General features: G+C 48.2%; 1 protein-coding gene across 1 annotated transcript in view; it reads left to right on the top strand.

Annotated features, from left to right (window-relative positions):
* The first annotated feature begins 9,075 nt into the window (after window positions 1-9,075).
* LOC119435940 (nose resistant to fluoxetine protein 6) overlaps window positions 9,076-17,205 on the top strand; it is a 66,395-nt gene continuing 58,265 nt past the window's right edge. Inside the window, exon 1 of the mRNA XM_037702647.2 lies at window positions 9,076-9,397. Within this exon, the coding sequence (XP_037558575.1) occupies window positions 9,076-9,397 (322 nt within the window). The remainder of the gene's footprint in view (window positions 9,398-17,205) is intronic.

Consider the following 17,205-nt stretch of genomic DNA (forward strand, 5'->3'; position numbering starts at 1 on the left):
AATATTACATAGGGGAGCACGAATATGTTTAATCGTACGATGTCGCTTTAAAAACAATAATGTAGCAATATTTCGCGCATGAGCGGGGAACTGCTTTCACGACAATTCTCATTCTAAGCGTGCACTAAGACGGAAAGATGCATCAGTGCAGCGCATTTTGACTACTGGTTGCAGTGGCATCCGCTCTGAAAACTATTCGCGTTTCTTCAGTTTTGTTTTTCTACCACCACCGGACGCAATAAAAAACAAGACCGATTTAGCCTCTTGGTGTAAAACCGCCACACGAAAAATAAGCAGGGGAAATAACACGGGGCTAAAGTAGAGCAAGGCACCCTCAGTATAGAGATCCACTGCGCATCAATGCCCAGCGCACCGATGCCCAGCGCGACCCGAATTGTAGAGTGCCTAGGTTGTGCTTGCGTATAGTCTTCAGTCGTTAAAATTGCCCCGTATATATATATCAGAGTAGTCAGACGTTTCGGGGTCCACTGATTCACCCGTTTCGAGATTGCCGATGTGGAGCACGCGGTGGTTGAACAACAAACGCGGTGGCCAGGAGCGCACCGGTCAAGCGAATCAGGCCCGTAGCTCCCATGGAAGGGACGTACGAGAGAGCTCCCACCTTCTCTCCGCACCCCGCTCCCAACGCAGACAGCGGGAATTTGCGTATTCTCCGCCTCGCTGAGTGCTCAGATGTTTGCGGATGGAATGAAATTCCTGCTTTTCTTTCTTTCTTTTTTCTTTCATTTCTTGAACAAGTGGACGTGACTGCTTGGGTGTCGCTACTCTTGAGTATTCGCTTTGAGTCAGTAAAGTAAACGTGTAGTCCTCGTAAGAGAGAGAGAGAGAGAGAAAGGAAAGGTAGGGACTGCCAGACGTGAGTCCCATTTGCTACCCTACACGAGGTGACGGGGAGTAAAAGAAAGATGGAAGAGGGAGGAAGGTAATAGAGTAAATTTGAGAAACTGCATACACACTCGAGTATAATGATCCCGAGCGCAATGAATTATGCTTTATATCAAACACACAATACTTTTTAGCGATATTCAAGCAAATAAATAAATATCTTTAAATGGATTGAACATTATTTATATCGAACTCCTAGCGCCGACAACCAGCGTCATAAAACCACCGGCCACGGCTTTTTCTCACGGATGCTTTCCGAGCATGTATTTTGTTTGGTTTTTTTTTCCAGTCAATGGGGCTGGGCATGCTTTTACATCATGTTCGGACGTAACCAGGTATAGGGTGCGGGGTGCGTTATGATACACAAGCCCATGGAGAGCTAGATCCTGTCGGGTTGCATCGTTGCTTACGCATGCTGCTTATATAGTTGAGTCACCATGGGGTCTTTCAGCATATTTGGATACCTCTGTTCCACCCGCATATGAAGGACTGATCAAGAAAGTTTGTTATACACCGGTATGGATATATCGAATTACTTGGTATATATCACTTGGATATGTGAAACTATCATTAGCGTTCGGACAAGTTTCATTATAATCATCATCATCATCATCAGCCTATATTTATATCCACTGCAGGACGAAGGCCTCTCCCTGCAATCTCCAATTACCCCTGTCTTGCGATAACTGATTTCAACTTGCGCCTGCAAATTTCCTAACTTCATCAACCCACCTAGTTTTCTGCCGCCTTCGACTGCGCTTCCCTTCTCCTGGTATCCATTCCGTAACTCTAATGGTCCACCGGTTATCCATCTTACGCATTACATGGCCTGCCCAGCTCCATTTTTCCCGTTTAATGTCAATTAGAATATCGGTTATCCCCGTTTGTTCTCTGATCCACACCGCTCTCTTCCTGTCTCTTAACGGTAGGCCTTAGATGAAAAGTGTCAATGAGAAAACTGTAGAGCAACACGAAAAACTCCCGATACAGCTTTCTGTTGCTCAATACGTGCTACATAAAAGTGTTTTTCCGAGCGTGAAAGAAGCCCGCGAATACACGGAAAGTGCCTCGAGCGGCCAGTCGGGCGGCAATTTGGCGTGTATTCGCGGGCTTCTTTCACGCACGGAAAAACACTTTTATGTAGCACGTATTGAGCAACAGAAAGCTGTATCGGGAGTTTTTCGTGTTGCTCTACAGTTTTCTCATTGACACTTTTCATCTAATTTTAATATTTCAGAAGTTGAATAATTAATTAAGACTTATGCAATTATGTGGAATGCAAAACATATTCTGACTATCTCTAAGCGACCTCAAACAGCATTACCTTGGTTCTGTTGAGCTAGGTGGCATTTGCATGTTTTTAAAGTTTGGCTAAACGTGGGACACCCTGCATAGGTATAGAGCGGTTCTCTACCGGCGAAACGTACAGTACATTGTGTGGCTGCAAGCACTTTCCCGGTAGCACGCTTTATAGCGGGCTGGCGCTGGTTTGAGCTTGGCGAGGGCAGTGGTAACTCAGACTTTACGCTCCTTGTACGCATGGGTCCCCTTGAACAACCTTTCACGGGCTGTCTGTATACGAAAGAGTGTAGCCCACTGTAATCATCAAAGGAAATGTCCTGACGTGTATAGTGGCGGTGCTGAGGTTACCGGTATGGGCATGCTTCCAGAGAATGGAAGGTTCGGCGGTCCCAAGACTTCTCATAGTACGTGTTTAGCGGCACCAGAAGGCCTTAGCCTACTTCCGTCGTGGTGGGCTGTGCATTTTTGCGACAGACAGCGCATAACATACGGATGTGTTGAAGAGCTGCTTTGTTTCGCCTGTATTCGAAGCCCGAATTTACTAGTGAGAGCGTCATGCAAGTTTTATCTAGGCACTGCTCAGTGACGTTGCCAGCGGTAACGCAAAGCTGCTCCTCCATCTACTTCCTTATTCTGAACTGCAGTCGACACCATGGATTTCGCCATTTTCCTCGTTTTGTCCGCTTATCCGTTTCCCTTCCTCCTAATCTCGTCGCTCGCGAGAGCAGGATCCCCCTCAATAGAAGCTTCTGCGCCAGACATCGCTGCCAAAACTGCCAGACATCGCTTCTTAAAACTTGTGTCATTAGGGCACCTCTATGCAGAGCGCCTCAAGGCGCGCTACCCGTACTTGTTACATATGGCACTATCACGGACATCTTGTAGGTTAGATTTAATCGTCCGGAATTAGGGGCTTTGTATATGCGGCTGGTTGTATTGCGGCTATTGATCTCACTCAGTCAGCAGCAACCGAACGCTGTGTTTGAAGCCCACGACCTTGATGGCGAGATTCCGCAACCCGCGGAATCCGCCACACAGCGGCCCTCCGTGCCACAGTGAACTATGTCGGTTACCAATCAGCAGAGAAACTGGTTGTGTTTTGTGAACCAAAAGCAGCTCTTCAGAACGTCAAATCTGTTTTAGGTCAGAGTACATATGAGCAGATGATATCTTAAATAGAAGAAAGTAACCATCATGCTGTGGAAAAAGCGCATGCCCTTTTCCAGAGCACGGTGCTTCCGTTCACTTATTTCACGTATCACCTGCTCATATGTACTGTTATGTAAAGGAGATTTGATGATCTGAAGAGCTGCTTTTGAGTATACCAGTACCAATATGCACTATGTGATCTTTCAGTGGCTTCCGGGCCAATATGGGATTCTTGGGGACAACTTCGCTGACAAGGCTGCCCGGGTTGCCCACAGAGGCACCCAACCCGTTTCAATTCCACTAGCGAGGGCGGACGCTGCAAGGGAATTTCGCTTGCTTGCTTGCTCATCCGCGAAGTTTTTGCGATCGAGTGGACTTTCTGACAGACTATAGTTCTCACAGACGTTTCCAACCTCCTCTATTTTTTTTATTCCTTGTATTTTTTGTGACTGCTTTTTCTTTTCCCCCAGTGTAGGGTAGCAAACCAGAATCTTTTCGGGTTAACCTCCCGGCCTTTCCCACCCCGTTTCTCTTTATCTCTCACTTTTGAGCGTATCTAATTGCCGCCTATGTACCCTGGACCTTTTTTATGGCTCCAAGTGCCGACCAGCCTCTCCCGCGGGGCAAAACGCCGCTCTACCGCTTATGTCTTGGTGTGGCATTTACGAACGCGTATTATTTTCGTCTTGGATTGGCCGATACACCAATGTGCGACACTTGTAGTTTTGAAGAAACTATTGAACACCCTTGTTGGACACCCTTGTTGGAACTATTGGACACTTGACCTCAATACGATATCCAGCACATCTCTTTACAGGCCGCACGAAGCCAACTAGTTTCTAGTAGAACATTTTCTGAAACAAAAATTCTTGGACCCTAGCCACATCCGTCGATGGCACAGAAAGCTAGTGGTGCGCTATTTCAGTTTTTTAGGAACACTGGCCTCAGTGGCCGATTGTAGTCCTGCTGTGAATCCTGCTGTGTGCGCACAGTGTTCACCTTCTCCCCCTTTCCTCTTGCTATTCTCCCTTTCTTTTACCCCGGTGTAGGGTAGCGAACCGGACGCTCGTCTGGTTGACCTCTCTACTTTTCATCTCCTTACACACTCTCTTCGCAACTCGTAAAAAGTCATGGCTAAATTCACGCGCCAACGTGAGTTAAAACTCGCACGTTTCTTTCGCGACAAAACGAAGCGAACCGCCGGCTCCCGTCGCGAAGGCGTTGACCTTTTCCCAGAGCCGATCAACCGCTGCTGCATACGGAGGAGCCGCAACAACTATACGAGTATGCGCTGTGCGCATCACGAAGTCCACGGCGCGCTGAGCGCAGTGGAACGTAGGCCGCTCGTGTAGGCACTTCCCGAGAACGAAAGCGCGCGTCCAGCGGGCGCTCCCCGCCTTCTCCGACACTCCTTTTGATATATATTCTTTTCCTCCCTTCAGCTTCGCTTACGGTGAATTCTTTATTGAGCGGGAAAGGACCCTTCGCGTCGCTTGCTAGCAGGGAAAGTAACTGTGCTAGAAAAGAGTAAAGTAAGCGGTCTGCAACCTGTGACCGGGAGAAATGTTTCATATCCCTCTCGCCACTTTGTATATGGCTCCCTGCAACAGACGCCGCAGTTCAACAGTAGCGTTGCGGTTTTGTACGCTCGTTTTGCTCGACGCTTTGTTACCTAGAGAGAAAGATAGGAGCTTCGTTTTTATTTTTCTGACGAAACTGTGAGCAGTCACGCTAGTTCGCCTTCGCCGCTCCCGTTTTGTGAAACTTCCCCTTAAGCCCCTGAACTACAGTCACATTTCATACACTGCAGTACGTGTTCTGGCGTGCAGGAAACGTGGGGTGCTATAACGTAAAATGAATCCAAACTGTTTTGATTCCAAACTCCTGCCGTCAAATTTACGTAACCACCGACGCAAGCATCGGGCGGCGACCCGCAGTGTTGCCTGAACAACCCAATCAAACACTCTCCTCGTTTATAGGAGGTCACCTTTGTTCGCTTTCAGAACCTATTAATAACATTGTCTACACTAAGCGGTTTTTCTTATCTAATTGGCTGACAAGAGGCGACGAGCACGCTCTAGTGGAGAGGGTTTCGATGGGGCCGAGCAGCACAGTCAAAATAGATAACCACATGAAGAGGGTGGTGCCGGCTTCTCCGATTGGTCCGCTTCGCCTTACTTAGCTTGTGGTGGCTGGTCGAAAATCGCGGCGGCGTGCAACGGAAGGATAAGAATGCCTCTAAAACGGATCCTCAGCAAGGAAGAGTTGGCAGAGCGATGTCGTATGCATGCCGAAAGGGCTCGATAACGTTTTACTGCCACGGAAAAAGGTTTATCATGCGCAAATAAATACATGCTCACCGGCAGGTGCGAGTAGCGATGGTCTGAGCGATCGGCGGGCAGCCATCTTCTATTCCTTTCGGAACGGGGCAGTCTGCGGCTATTCAGAAAAATTTTCAGTTTTGTTCGTCATATGAATGCATTTTTTTCGCGTACACGTCACTTTGACGTGGTGAGTTTTCGCGGTTTTGTGAGATCGCGTGACAGACAGGCGAAGTGGGCGTAGCCAGAAAACATTGGACCAATAGCAGAGGGCTAATTGTGAAAAGCCGTCGAATCAGGAATTATTATTTTTCTTTTGTGCGGTTTAATCATGCATAATCAGTGTGTACACGTTATATCAGATGGAGAGCAATCGCGGTTTTTGTGACGTCGCGTGACAGACAGGCGAAGTTGGGAGTGGCCCGAAAATGTTTTGACCAATCGTGGAGGCTGAAATCAGTTTGGAATCATTTTACATTATAGCGCCCCAACGCTTCTTCACGTGGCGGAGACCCATGGTTGGAAAGAGTGCCGAGCCAAGCGGAAGAAACAATAACACGCTATTCAAAAAACGGGAAAAAGACTAAACAACGCTGGAGCAAAGAGATTTAGAGCCAGGTGAGAGCAGTAAGAACGCAGACACAGACAAGACTTGAGAAGCAGGAACAAAAAAGCGCGAGAGCGATAGGCATTTTTATACTTTCACCGCGCCACGACCCGCGCATGGACCAGAGATGTAGTAGGTCAACAACCAGAAGGACATGTCAATATGTGCTCAAATTCACAGACGGCTCACAAGAAATTTTATCGATATTACGTTGATAAAGGGCAACGAGAATAGAAGGGGAACCGAGGGGCCCGATTTTTGTTAGTCACAACCATAGTAAAGCCAACAGTTAATGAAAGCATAGAGAGAATTATTTGTCGCTTAATTGAAACCTAGAAATTGCGTCAGGAATTATTACATGGTTAAGAATTTGTAGATGATATTTTATTCTACGCTAACACTGCAGCACACACACACACACACACACACACACACACACACACACACACACACACACACACACACACACACACACACACACACACACACACACACACACACACACACACACACACACACACACACACACACACACACACACACACACACACACACACACACACACACACACACACACACACACACACACACACACACACACGCACGCACGCACGCACGCACGCACGCGCACGCACGCACACGCACACGCACACGCACACACGCACACACACACACACAACACACACACACACACGCACGCACGCACGCACGCACGCACACGCGCACACGCACACACACACACACACACACACACACACACACACACACACACACACACACACACACACACACACACACACACCGGCGCGCGCACTTATACAGAGAAGGAGAAAACATGCCGATGTGATACTCAGCGCGTATCTATCATTGAACCTGAATTAAAAGGTTGGGATTAAAGGGAAATGCGCTAAATTAGTGCATACACTATTAGGTGTTGCTATTTTGATTGATATTTCTTTTGACACAGTCTGTTACATTCACCCGTCATTTGGCGGCATTCTCACGCTTTCTAGGTGTCTCAAAATTACGAAAGAGCTTTTTGCCTTTTTTTTTTTCCTTACAGCAGAAAATGTTCGTTTCCCTAGTCTAAACGGCTTGGAAGTGGTGGGAGTTTACAATCTAAATAAAACCACATATAAAAGTCAGTAGAATTAACAAAAAATGCCCATAATTCGATAGAAATTCCGTTTACGCGACCGGAAAAATAAATGAAAAATAAAGATTGCATTGCGCCACTGGCAGGTTTCGAACCTAGGCCACAATGATTAAATGTGGCTTTTAGTTCAATGCGCCAACAACTGAGCTAACTGGAGCCCATATTTTTCTTTATTGCATGGAAAAAGAGAGATTAGTACATTGAATTGTGGCAAAATATAAAACCCCGGTGTAGAGGCGCTCTCAAAACTGAGGGAAAGGAACATAAGCGTCTGTCTAATGGGTTCAATTAGGGCAGTGCCTCTCTTTTGTAGATGTGATGTTTCGAGAACCATGGCCATATAATTCGCTGGTGCAGAAAGCAATTCACGCGTGTCTACAGTTATTGAAGTGTACCAGCGTGAGTGGCCTTCTCTAGGCATGATGTATATCCTCTTGTGATCATACAGTGCTGACTATATCTCTGCCGCTTTCACTTTTTCTACCCCTTAGCTTTAACACCTGTGTATTGTGGAAAACCAGAAGTTAGTTTCTGTATTTATCTCTATGGTTCATCTAGTCGACCACTCTACTTTCGTGTCTGATTTCTCTCTCGCCTTTATTGGTGGCTGATTTTGCGACTGGAAAAGACTACGCACTATGTAAGTGCACCAAAGCCTGGCGAAAGCAACGCAGCCTTAATAAATTGGTTGACCCAGCTCCCTGACAATACAACACTCAGCAATAGCAAAATATTTTGTGCCAGCGCTCGCCTGCCTTGCGCGTGCCATTAATTGCTAGCCGTAGGTTAACTACCAGTGCACGGCACTCACTGGCAGGTGCATTCACAACTGTAAGCACAGAAGTGGCAGCAAGCATGGATGTCGCGCAGCAGTCACCGGGACAATCCGGCAACCGCCAGCACCGGCAGTCGCAGCAGCCATGTTCCGCTGCGCGGCTGCCGAAGAAGCACGACCGAAATGTAGACCGTCTCCGCGGCGCGCGGCGGAAAAAAAAAAAAAAAAAGAAAAGAAATTAACGCGCGGCCGCGGGGTTCCTGCGGATTCTACTGAAGATGGCCGGGCGCGCGCACACACACACGCGCGCGCGGTCGGCCGCCTTGTTGTCCACGTTTCCTTCTGTGCCCTCGGCGCGACAGCGAGGGTCCCCTAATTTAGGTCACCCTCGTGAGTTTCTTGCGCGTTTTCTTCCCTTGGCGTGTGTGGGTGCTGTGCAGAACCGCGCGACTCCCGCGCCGGCCGCCGCTTTCCTCCCCGAACTGTGCTTTCCCCCCGCGGTGGCCCCCTCCCCTTTCCCTTGGTCACGTAAACGGGTCTGCCATTGGCGCCGGCCAACGCTGGCTGGCCGACGTCAGCGTTTCTTCCTTGCCGCGCGCACGTGCACCTGGCCCGGTCCACCGGCACCACCTTTCCACGGGGCCCGGCAACGCTCCAGAGACCCCACGGGTGGCCAGCGCCAGTCGCTCGTCTACACTCGGTGCCTTCGGGTCATGAGCAGCGGCCGCCGGCTTACGGAACGTTGAGGCACCGTCGGTCCAGCAGCAGCCACCAGCGCCGCGCTCTCTAGCGTTTCGACCACGTCCGCCGCGCGTGCTGGAGTAGTACAGGTCCACCCGGCATCCGCGCCTCTGGCAGCATGGGGCTCAGCCCGTGGAAGATGACGCTCCTGCTACTCACGGTGCAGGCGGCGATAGCGCAGACGACGCCGGATGAGACGACGACCCTGCCGACGACCACTGACGAGCCGCCGACGACGACGCCCGACGCGGCCGAGGCCGTGCGCCAGTCGTGGGCCAAGGTTGAGTCGATGCTCAAGTCGACGGTGGACACCCAACTGCGCCGGCTCTTGCCGCAGATGCTGCGCGCCAGTGGCGAAGCCGGCATGTCACCCGAGTGCCAGGCAGCCAACTTCAAGGTCATGCTCGGACTGCGCCAGCTCAAGTCCTGGGCCATCAGACGTGAGTGCGAACCCCGAGAACGGCGATGTGCGCGCGCTGAGACAGGGCTTGGCTCGGAGTGACAGATGCCCTTACCCTTAGCCCCTGATATGAGCTAGAATATATTCCAGTTCATCCTAGAATATATTCTAGACGCATTTACGATTATAACATTTATAAAACTGCCAAAACGCTGAAAAATCCGAATAGGTGGAACAGTTGCCGTTCATGGTAAAGCAACTGTATTTTGGGTTGCCTTGTAATTTCGCTACACACGTTGAAGAATTTCGCAATAAGTTGATTTACTTGGATATGTGTGTACGTAGACTTATAAAACACTTTAATCTCGTACGTTATTATCTGCTTTAGAAAACAAATATTCGCAGACGGCGGAGTTCAAGGGCCGGTAATCAAGCTTACGTGATTTCTATATTAATGTACATAGAACTGGCTCACAAACATTGTTACTCTAATTCATCAGCTGCGCTCAAATACTGTTCCTTGTCTCGTAGCACACTACTCACACAAAGATGTCGAGCTCCTTGCGATGACAACAATTAGCTTATTCAGTGGCTATAATTTTGATCGTCCGCGGAAAGAAGTTCACGTGTTTAAAAAATGTTCGCCCAATTCAAGCATGGTTGGAGTTAAGTGGCCTTCTCACAACTGTCAACTGTCTCCTTGACGCGGTTATGGCCAACAGTTTATGTCGTTTCTAGAGGGCGCCCTCTGTATAGGTAGAAGAGTGGGAGGCTCAATATCATCGATCAGTTTGTCGCTGTGTGTGCTGCTGTCATTACGAATAGGCGCATTTATGGCGACGCCGAATCATGGAGGATGTCCAAACAGAGTGGCTTCTGTACTCTACGAGTATGCCTTAACTACTTGGCGCTCTTTATCCAAGTCGCGTACCACATTATCCGCCAACGCCATATGTTAAATGCCCTCAGCATGGTTCCCAAATGCTATCAGAAACATCTCCGCCTCATATAAAAGCGCTGGAGTGCTTGGTGATAACATTTCTATACGTTTTCGCAGGCGTTTGGTGGAAAAACTTCTCTTACGTGAATGCCGTCCGCCAATGACCATTGCAGAGGCGAACTTCTCGTTAATACACCGATCGCTATAATGAGTGGCGTGCGCCCGCACACCGGCCGATGCGGAAATATTCTTATACGTGAGAGAAGTTTTGTGAACACGGACCCCGAGGTGCCGTAGCTTCTTTTTGCCAGGCTTACTTTTTGAGAACTGGGTGATCCGACAAAGAAAACTAGCGAGAAAGTGCCGGATATGAGAAGTGTTGCCTGTTTTTAAGGAACAACTAAATCAGTTTCACAAACGCAATCTTAAACACAGCATTCTGTAGTAGTACTGTCTTAGTTTTTTTTTTCAGTGTACATAGTAAGCAGTAAGCTTTCACAGAGCTTGTTATCCACAGTAGCGCTAGAAAGCTGCTAAGTATATGCTGTATAGTGGTCGGCCACCTACTGAAGTCAGTTAACTTGAACTGTCGACCACATCAAAAAGAATCCGACTGAAAATTGGTTCTATCATTCGGTAGTTCTTTTTCTTGTTTTTTTTTTTTATCCTATGGAGACAGTAGGTTGATTGTCTTTAATCAGGGCTGTTCATTGTTTCGGTCGTCGTGAGTGTCCATGGTTCCCTTAAACCCTTACAAAAGTAACGTTTGTTTGGTGAAGGTTGCGATATAGGCTGTTCATTGTTCAGCTTTGCGCTATATGGCGCTGTTCGCTTAGAGTGTGGCCACTAAGAGTTGCACATGCCTATTTGTACGTGCGGGGCTCCTCCACGGCGCTATTTTACAATTACTCCGTGCATCGAACCGGCTTTTCTATAGCCAGCCCCACACTATTTTCCCTTCAAGCTACTACTTTCCGGAAGTGCCGTTAATTCAGCGCGGGTTTCTGTCAATTTAATGTAAATAGTACGGTGCCATCAGCGTGTTTAAAAATGAAAACGATTTATACAATGTATAGCCAGCGTTGCCTATCTCCTCAGAGGTTGCATCTCTTGGTGTGTTCAAAGTTATTGTTCAGAGTATACTTGAGGAGCCAGGATAGTTTTTTTTTTTTGTAGGACTGGTTTCGTTAATATCGTTGGCTAAATTTAGAACATAATGTGCTTGTTTCGCTTTGAATACTTCGTTGAACATGTTCTTTTTCATCCGGCTGAGTTTACCCTGAAACAACTGTACATAGTTTTGGGCCTTAAGTCCCAAAGCAACACTTGACACCGTAGTGCAGGGCTGTGGATCAATTTTTTTTTTTCGGCTTAAGCTCTGCAACGTTCACTGAGGTGCCATCGCACTGGCGTTATTGCATGCTATAACCCATGAATACGCGATGCGTTTTGAGAGACGAAAGATAGGAATGCGAGTGCATTCTGCTCACAAACTCACATTTGAAGAGTACTTCGAAAATTAATCATAATAAAGAAGAAATCAAAGAACAGCAACGAGACAAAGAAACAATAACACAGAGGCACAATCAAGAGCACTTCGTCGACATCGTCGCCAGCGAGACGGAGGTGCGCATACCAGAGCTCGGCGAGAAGAGACCACTCGCCTTGTCGGCCCTCGCATTAAAAGGAACGGTGCCCAATAAGACACGCCCGTGAAAGACGGCGTTGATTGGGATCGCGGTCTCTCTTGTACCAGGAAGGAAGCTTCCGACACGCCGCCCGGAAAGCACGATATCGGTGTCCCGTGGACACTGCGCCGAGGGCCGCGAGGAGTAACTAAGCGAGACACTGGAGCTGCGTGCAGCCCGGCGATCGCGCTCGCTCGCTCAGCGCACGGCGGCCACCGCGAGAAAATCCGGAAGCTGAGCGCAGCGATTCGGACGTGAAGCGCGGCCGGCGCTACGCGGAAAAATAGAATAAAGTGAAAGCAGTCTCGCGGCCACGCAGACGCGGTCATCGGACGGGGCGTGCGTTGAGCGAGCGAAGAGAAAGCTGCGCGGGCAGGCGACAACTGCCCACAGAAGCGGATGGAGATTGACAGCCTCTGCGAGAGGAATTCGAGACGAAGCTGGAGCCGATGTTTTCTTCTTTGTAGTTTTTCTTTTCTTTCTTTTAGCGTGTTCGTTGGGCTGTAGGGTTTTGCCACCGAACGCTCTTCATTTCGCGCTATTCTGCTGTATAGTTTAACCTTTCGCTTCCTGAATTTCGTTCGTTTGTATATGACAAGTTCCGGAAATCACTGAATGAGGTCACTCTTACGTGGGGAAAGCCGCCACTGTCTCTTTCTTTGCAGGAATTCTCGCCTTCATGTCCGCAGCAATCTTCGCCGCTCTGCTTGCGCGAGCACTTTTGATGTGTAAATAGGGGCAGGTTGGCCAGAACCGGACGGGATAATAGAAGGCGGCTATCAGAACACGCGTTCCTACTAATGGGGCGTCGGCCTCTGGGAATCATATTCTCTAGTTTACTGATTGTTTTCACCCACTTTGCACCTTATCTGTCCATTGCTTGCTGACAGCATATTTTTGTTCTTGTTTTGTTTGAGACTGTCGTGTCGACAAAGATTGTTTTACATTGTCACGGCGCGTGCACCCGAATGCAAGCTCGTCTCCACCCATGGCATCTTGGCTATCGAAAGTGATCGAGTTTTTAGGTCTCTCTTCGACGGACTCGATATTTGTACAAGTGGCCAGAATTAAATTACTGCCTATTTTTACGTGAAACAGAAAAGTTGTATACCACTAGTTATTAAGAGCCCTTCTTTTACTCTTTATCTCGTCGTCACAACTTACAGTCCCAACCTTTGAAACCAGTAAAAGCCAGACAATTGTGCTGCTACTTTGTGGCATTATATGCTGCTTTGTTTCGAGTGTAGCATAATCACTCCATCTAACCCTGCACGTTTCAATGCGGTGGAGGAAGGGCACCTTATACGATACAAATCTTTTCTAGAAAGAAAATTTTCTGGTAGCTGGCCTGCTATAAAATTTATGTAGTGCTCTGCTTTCTGTTTTCACTGCTTCTGTTTCTAACATATTTTTTTATATAAGGGAAAATTTGCGTAAGTCCGCTATTTATGTACGAGAATAACGTGAATTGCCAGGAGTAGAAAAGTTTTTATGTTTTCAAACGTGCTGCCTCGTTTATACCGAGCGAAGCAATATTAGTCTTATTCTTAATATACAAATGCTCAAAAAGACATCGGAAGAATATGTCCTCGTTGCTATTTGAAAACACGAGTGTTGTTAAACAGCAGAACAAGGTGCATCCTGATAGAATGTGAACAATGAATATGCCTTACCTGCTGTATGCAGGTCGCTTACCCAGCAGGGCTTTTACGCATGCTTGCACAAATTCCTCATAGTAATGCATTAGCAGCCAGGTAATATTTGGCTAATTGGTTTTCAAGTTTGGAATAAGTGCTAAGGCATTTATATAGTAAGCAGGTATCGAAGGAATTGCAGAGAGGAATTATTTTGCCTAACGGTGGCACTGTAGAAGACGAGCTCAGGATGAGCTCGTCTTGTACAGCTCAGGATACTGCGCGTAATAGCTCAGGATAACTGGATCAGGATCAGTAATAGCTCAGGATGACTGCGCGCAGGAACCTAAACCATAACCGCGTATACCTCTTCGTAGTTGACAAAGGAATCACTAATTCACTATCACTTATGAATAGCCCTGAGCGGTAATCATATGCAACGCATTTCCAACATATATTTAGAGTCGGGTCACCGGGTGTTGGCGCTTCCATTTCTCAACGCATTACATCCGCGCTTGTTTCAGCACCGTAACGCTTACTCAGGTGCATAGTCTTTTATTAAGTAACAACTCAGTACGCATTTCGGCTGGGATACCCGCAACAATCACCGTATAGAAAGCGAACCAGACGCGCCGACGCCGAGTGTTGACTCTGCGGAAATGACGTTGGAAGTGCATTCCATGCTGTTGGTACTTTGCAGTTGTCATTCTGGCCAATTACATCGTGACGGAATCGTGGTGAGAAAAATAGTTGGCATAGGTATGCCGTGCAGTCGTAAAAAAAAAAAAAAAAAAAAAAAAAAAAAAAAAAAAAAAAAAAAGTCGCAGTTTCACCGGACAGGCGAAGCATCAATTGCGATACGAAATTAGTAGAGAGCTATACGGAGTAAGGATAGTAGTTTTATCCGCTGTGTAAACTTGGACATGCAGCAGCACCAGCAACGCGCAGAACTGTTGTTGACGCTGTCGGCGTTTTGCCCGCGTTCGCACCGAACGCGCCCGGCGTTGGTGATTGTTGGCGGTGCCTCTTGGGGCGGCTTTCGACGAGATCAGAACGGGACACTCGTCGAGCAGCGTTGGAAGTCTTTACCACCTTCTCGCCTCGCAACGTTTTTATATGATTAGGCATTTGGTGCCGCAGCTAAACGTCGCCTCCCCTCCCTCCCTCCCGTCTCCCCACGGCCTTTCGCGCGACGGAAGAAGTCGCGTTTGATATATATATATATATATATATATATGGCAATTGTAAAGGAGGAAACAGACGCTTAATTCTGCAGCCCTTCAAGGAGCACGGCGCAGAACGCGCGTATGCTCTCCGCCGTGTGTTCTCTCCCCGTGAAAGCGCGCGTCCCTCGCGCCCTTTCACTCGCACAAACAGCATACGGCGCGCGGCGACGATTTCATCGCCGTTGACGTCATATGGAACCTCACGGTGACTGCACAAATCCGCTTTGGAGTGTCCATCTATCGCAATAAAAACTGGGAGGGATCACGAGTAGTTCACATCCCGTGATAATAGAACGAAACTCTGTACCAAACCGAGCTGTTTGCTGCGCATCCGAACGATGCTTAGATTGTAGCCTATATTGAGCTCAGTGATCTTCACCTGGCGACGAACTGCATCCACACATTGCACGGAAATATCTCGCAGGCAAAGTACGTTCTGCGTAGGTTTTTCACCCCCCCCCCCCCCCCCCCCAACCGCCATCACCATATCGCTATCGTACGCTTTCACTAGCCTTCCTTGCCTTTAATTTAAGCTCCCCTCTCTCACTCTCTACATTTTATAATGCAACATCTTTCTTAAGAGAGCAACGAGTTTTACGGCCGTTGCTAAAAAATCGGCAGGAATTTGTGGCAGTTTCAGCATGGTAACACCGTAATTTTATTTAGAAAAAAATTACTCCATCTTCCCGTAGGGGAACCCTGAGTAGTATGCGAAGCAGCCATGGGGTCGACTCAAGTTCCCAGTAGTTTTCAGTTCATCGTTTCCGTTAGGTTGAGGTTTCCTTTCGGCTTCGCGAGCCCGAAGTTCGGGATCGGCCTGTTCCCGCTTCCGTTTCGTCAGCGGCTCGAGCCCTCTTTTCCGCGGCGCTGTCCACGGCGCTGACACTGGCGTTGGCGCTGTCCGTGGCACTCATCGCGGCGTTGCGGGAGGAGAATGAGAGGCAGTGATGTTCCGTACTACGCCTAAAAATTCCCTTTCCGAGACAAGAAAATTCCCTATTTCGGGCATTTTCCCCTGCATATGTCTAAGAAAATCCCCGGATTTTCCCCTGCACTAACGAATTATATATATATATATATATATATATATATAACACGTCACACACACAAGTGTGTGTGTGTGACGTGTTTACGGCTCTTGCAATTCTTTCAGGCGCCTGCACAACACAAAAGCATGGCCTTCGCGATTGGCTTCTAATACTCCGAGGGATTTATAGGGCCGGACGGCGCGTCACGCGACCTCACATCAGCGATTCGAACGAAACAAATCGCTGATGCAGTGTGCAATTTATCGATCTTATTGCTGCCAGGTGTTTCGCGGTTTTAGCATGCTTCAGAAGACCGCTCTTACCGCACTTGATTGTCACGCCGCAGGCGTTGCACTTCGCCTCGGTAGTCGTGTGCTCTACAAGCCATCCTTAAATTCCGGCAGGCTGAGCCACTCCGAGCGAAACACCTTCACAAACTTTTTTTCGTTTGCTTTGCCTGTTTAGGATTTGATGGTCCGGAGCCGTCATCCATGCTGTCATCGGTGCCCATAGTTTATGAAAAAACAACTGACGCAAGGAAAACGTTGAAATAAACTCCCGATTGCCGCTCCTCTTTTGATTATTTATTGGATTTGATGCTTGTGGCTTGTTGCCCATTCATAACGAAACAATAGTCTTCCACTACGATGTCACGTGGCAATCTCGGAGCCCATGTGCTGTGAATACGTTGGGGTAATGTGGCTTCCGAATCAAACACGCAAAGTAAACAAGAAATATAAGTAACAATAACTAATCTCAAAGGCTATGCTTTTGCCTGCTGCATGCGCCGCAAACAATTGCAGAATCCGAAAACGCATCGTGTCGCTATGTTTTGGACATGATAGAGGAATTTCACCATTCCAGAAATTACCTGCAATATTGCGAAGATTCCCTTTTTCCCTTTTGTCCAAAATGACGGCTCAAAATTCCCTGAAAAAGGGAAAATTCCCTGCACGGAACATCACTGATGAGAGGAGCGGAGCGCGCGCGCGCGTCATTATACCGCGAGCTACATTGGCGCCCCCCAGCGGAGTATGCAGCGCCTACCGTCGCGCCTCTAACCTAAGCTGCTTCGCATTATCGCGCGCGGAGCCGCAGCTGTGGCCATTCGTTGCGCAATCCGGAGAGGAGAGGAGCGTCGGGAGAGGAGAGGAAGAATGCCGAGAAGAGAGGAGATGAGACAAGGAGAGGAGGGGGGGAAGATGCGCATGCGCAGTGCGGGTGTGGACGCCGCACGGCGGATGGATGGAGGGGCGGACAAAGCCCCCGCCATAAGCTGCTTCGCCTCTAAAAGAGAGAGAGAAAGCACATTGGGAAGGAAATGACCAGAGG

The sequence above is a fragment of the Dermacentor silvarum genome, chromosome 1, assembly GCF_013339745.2.
Source record: "Dermacentor silvarum isolate Dsil-2018 chromosome 1, BIME_Dsil_1.4, whole genome shotgun sequence".
Lineage (NCBI taxonomy): Eukaryota > Metazoa > Arthropoda > Arachnida > Ixodida > Ixodidae > Dermacentor > Dermacentor silvarum.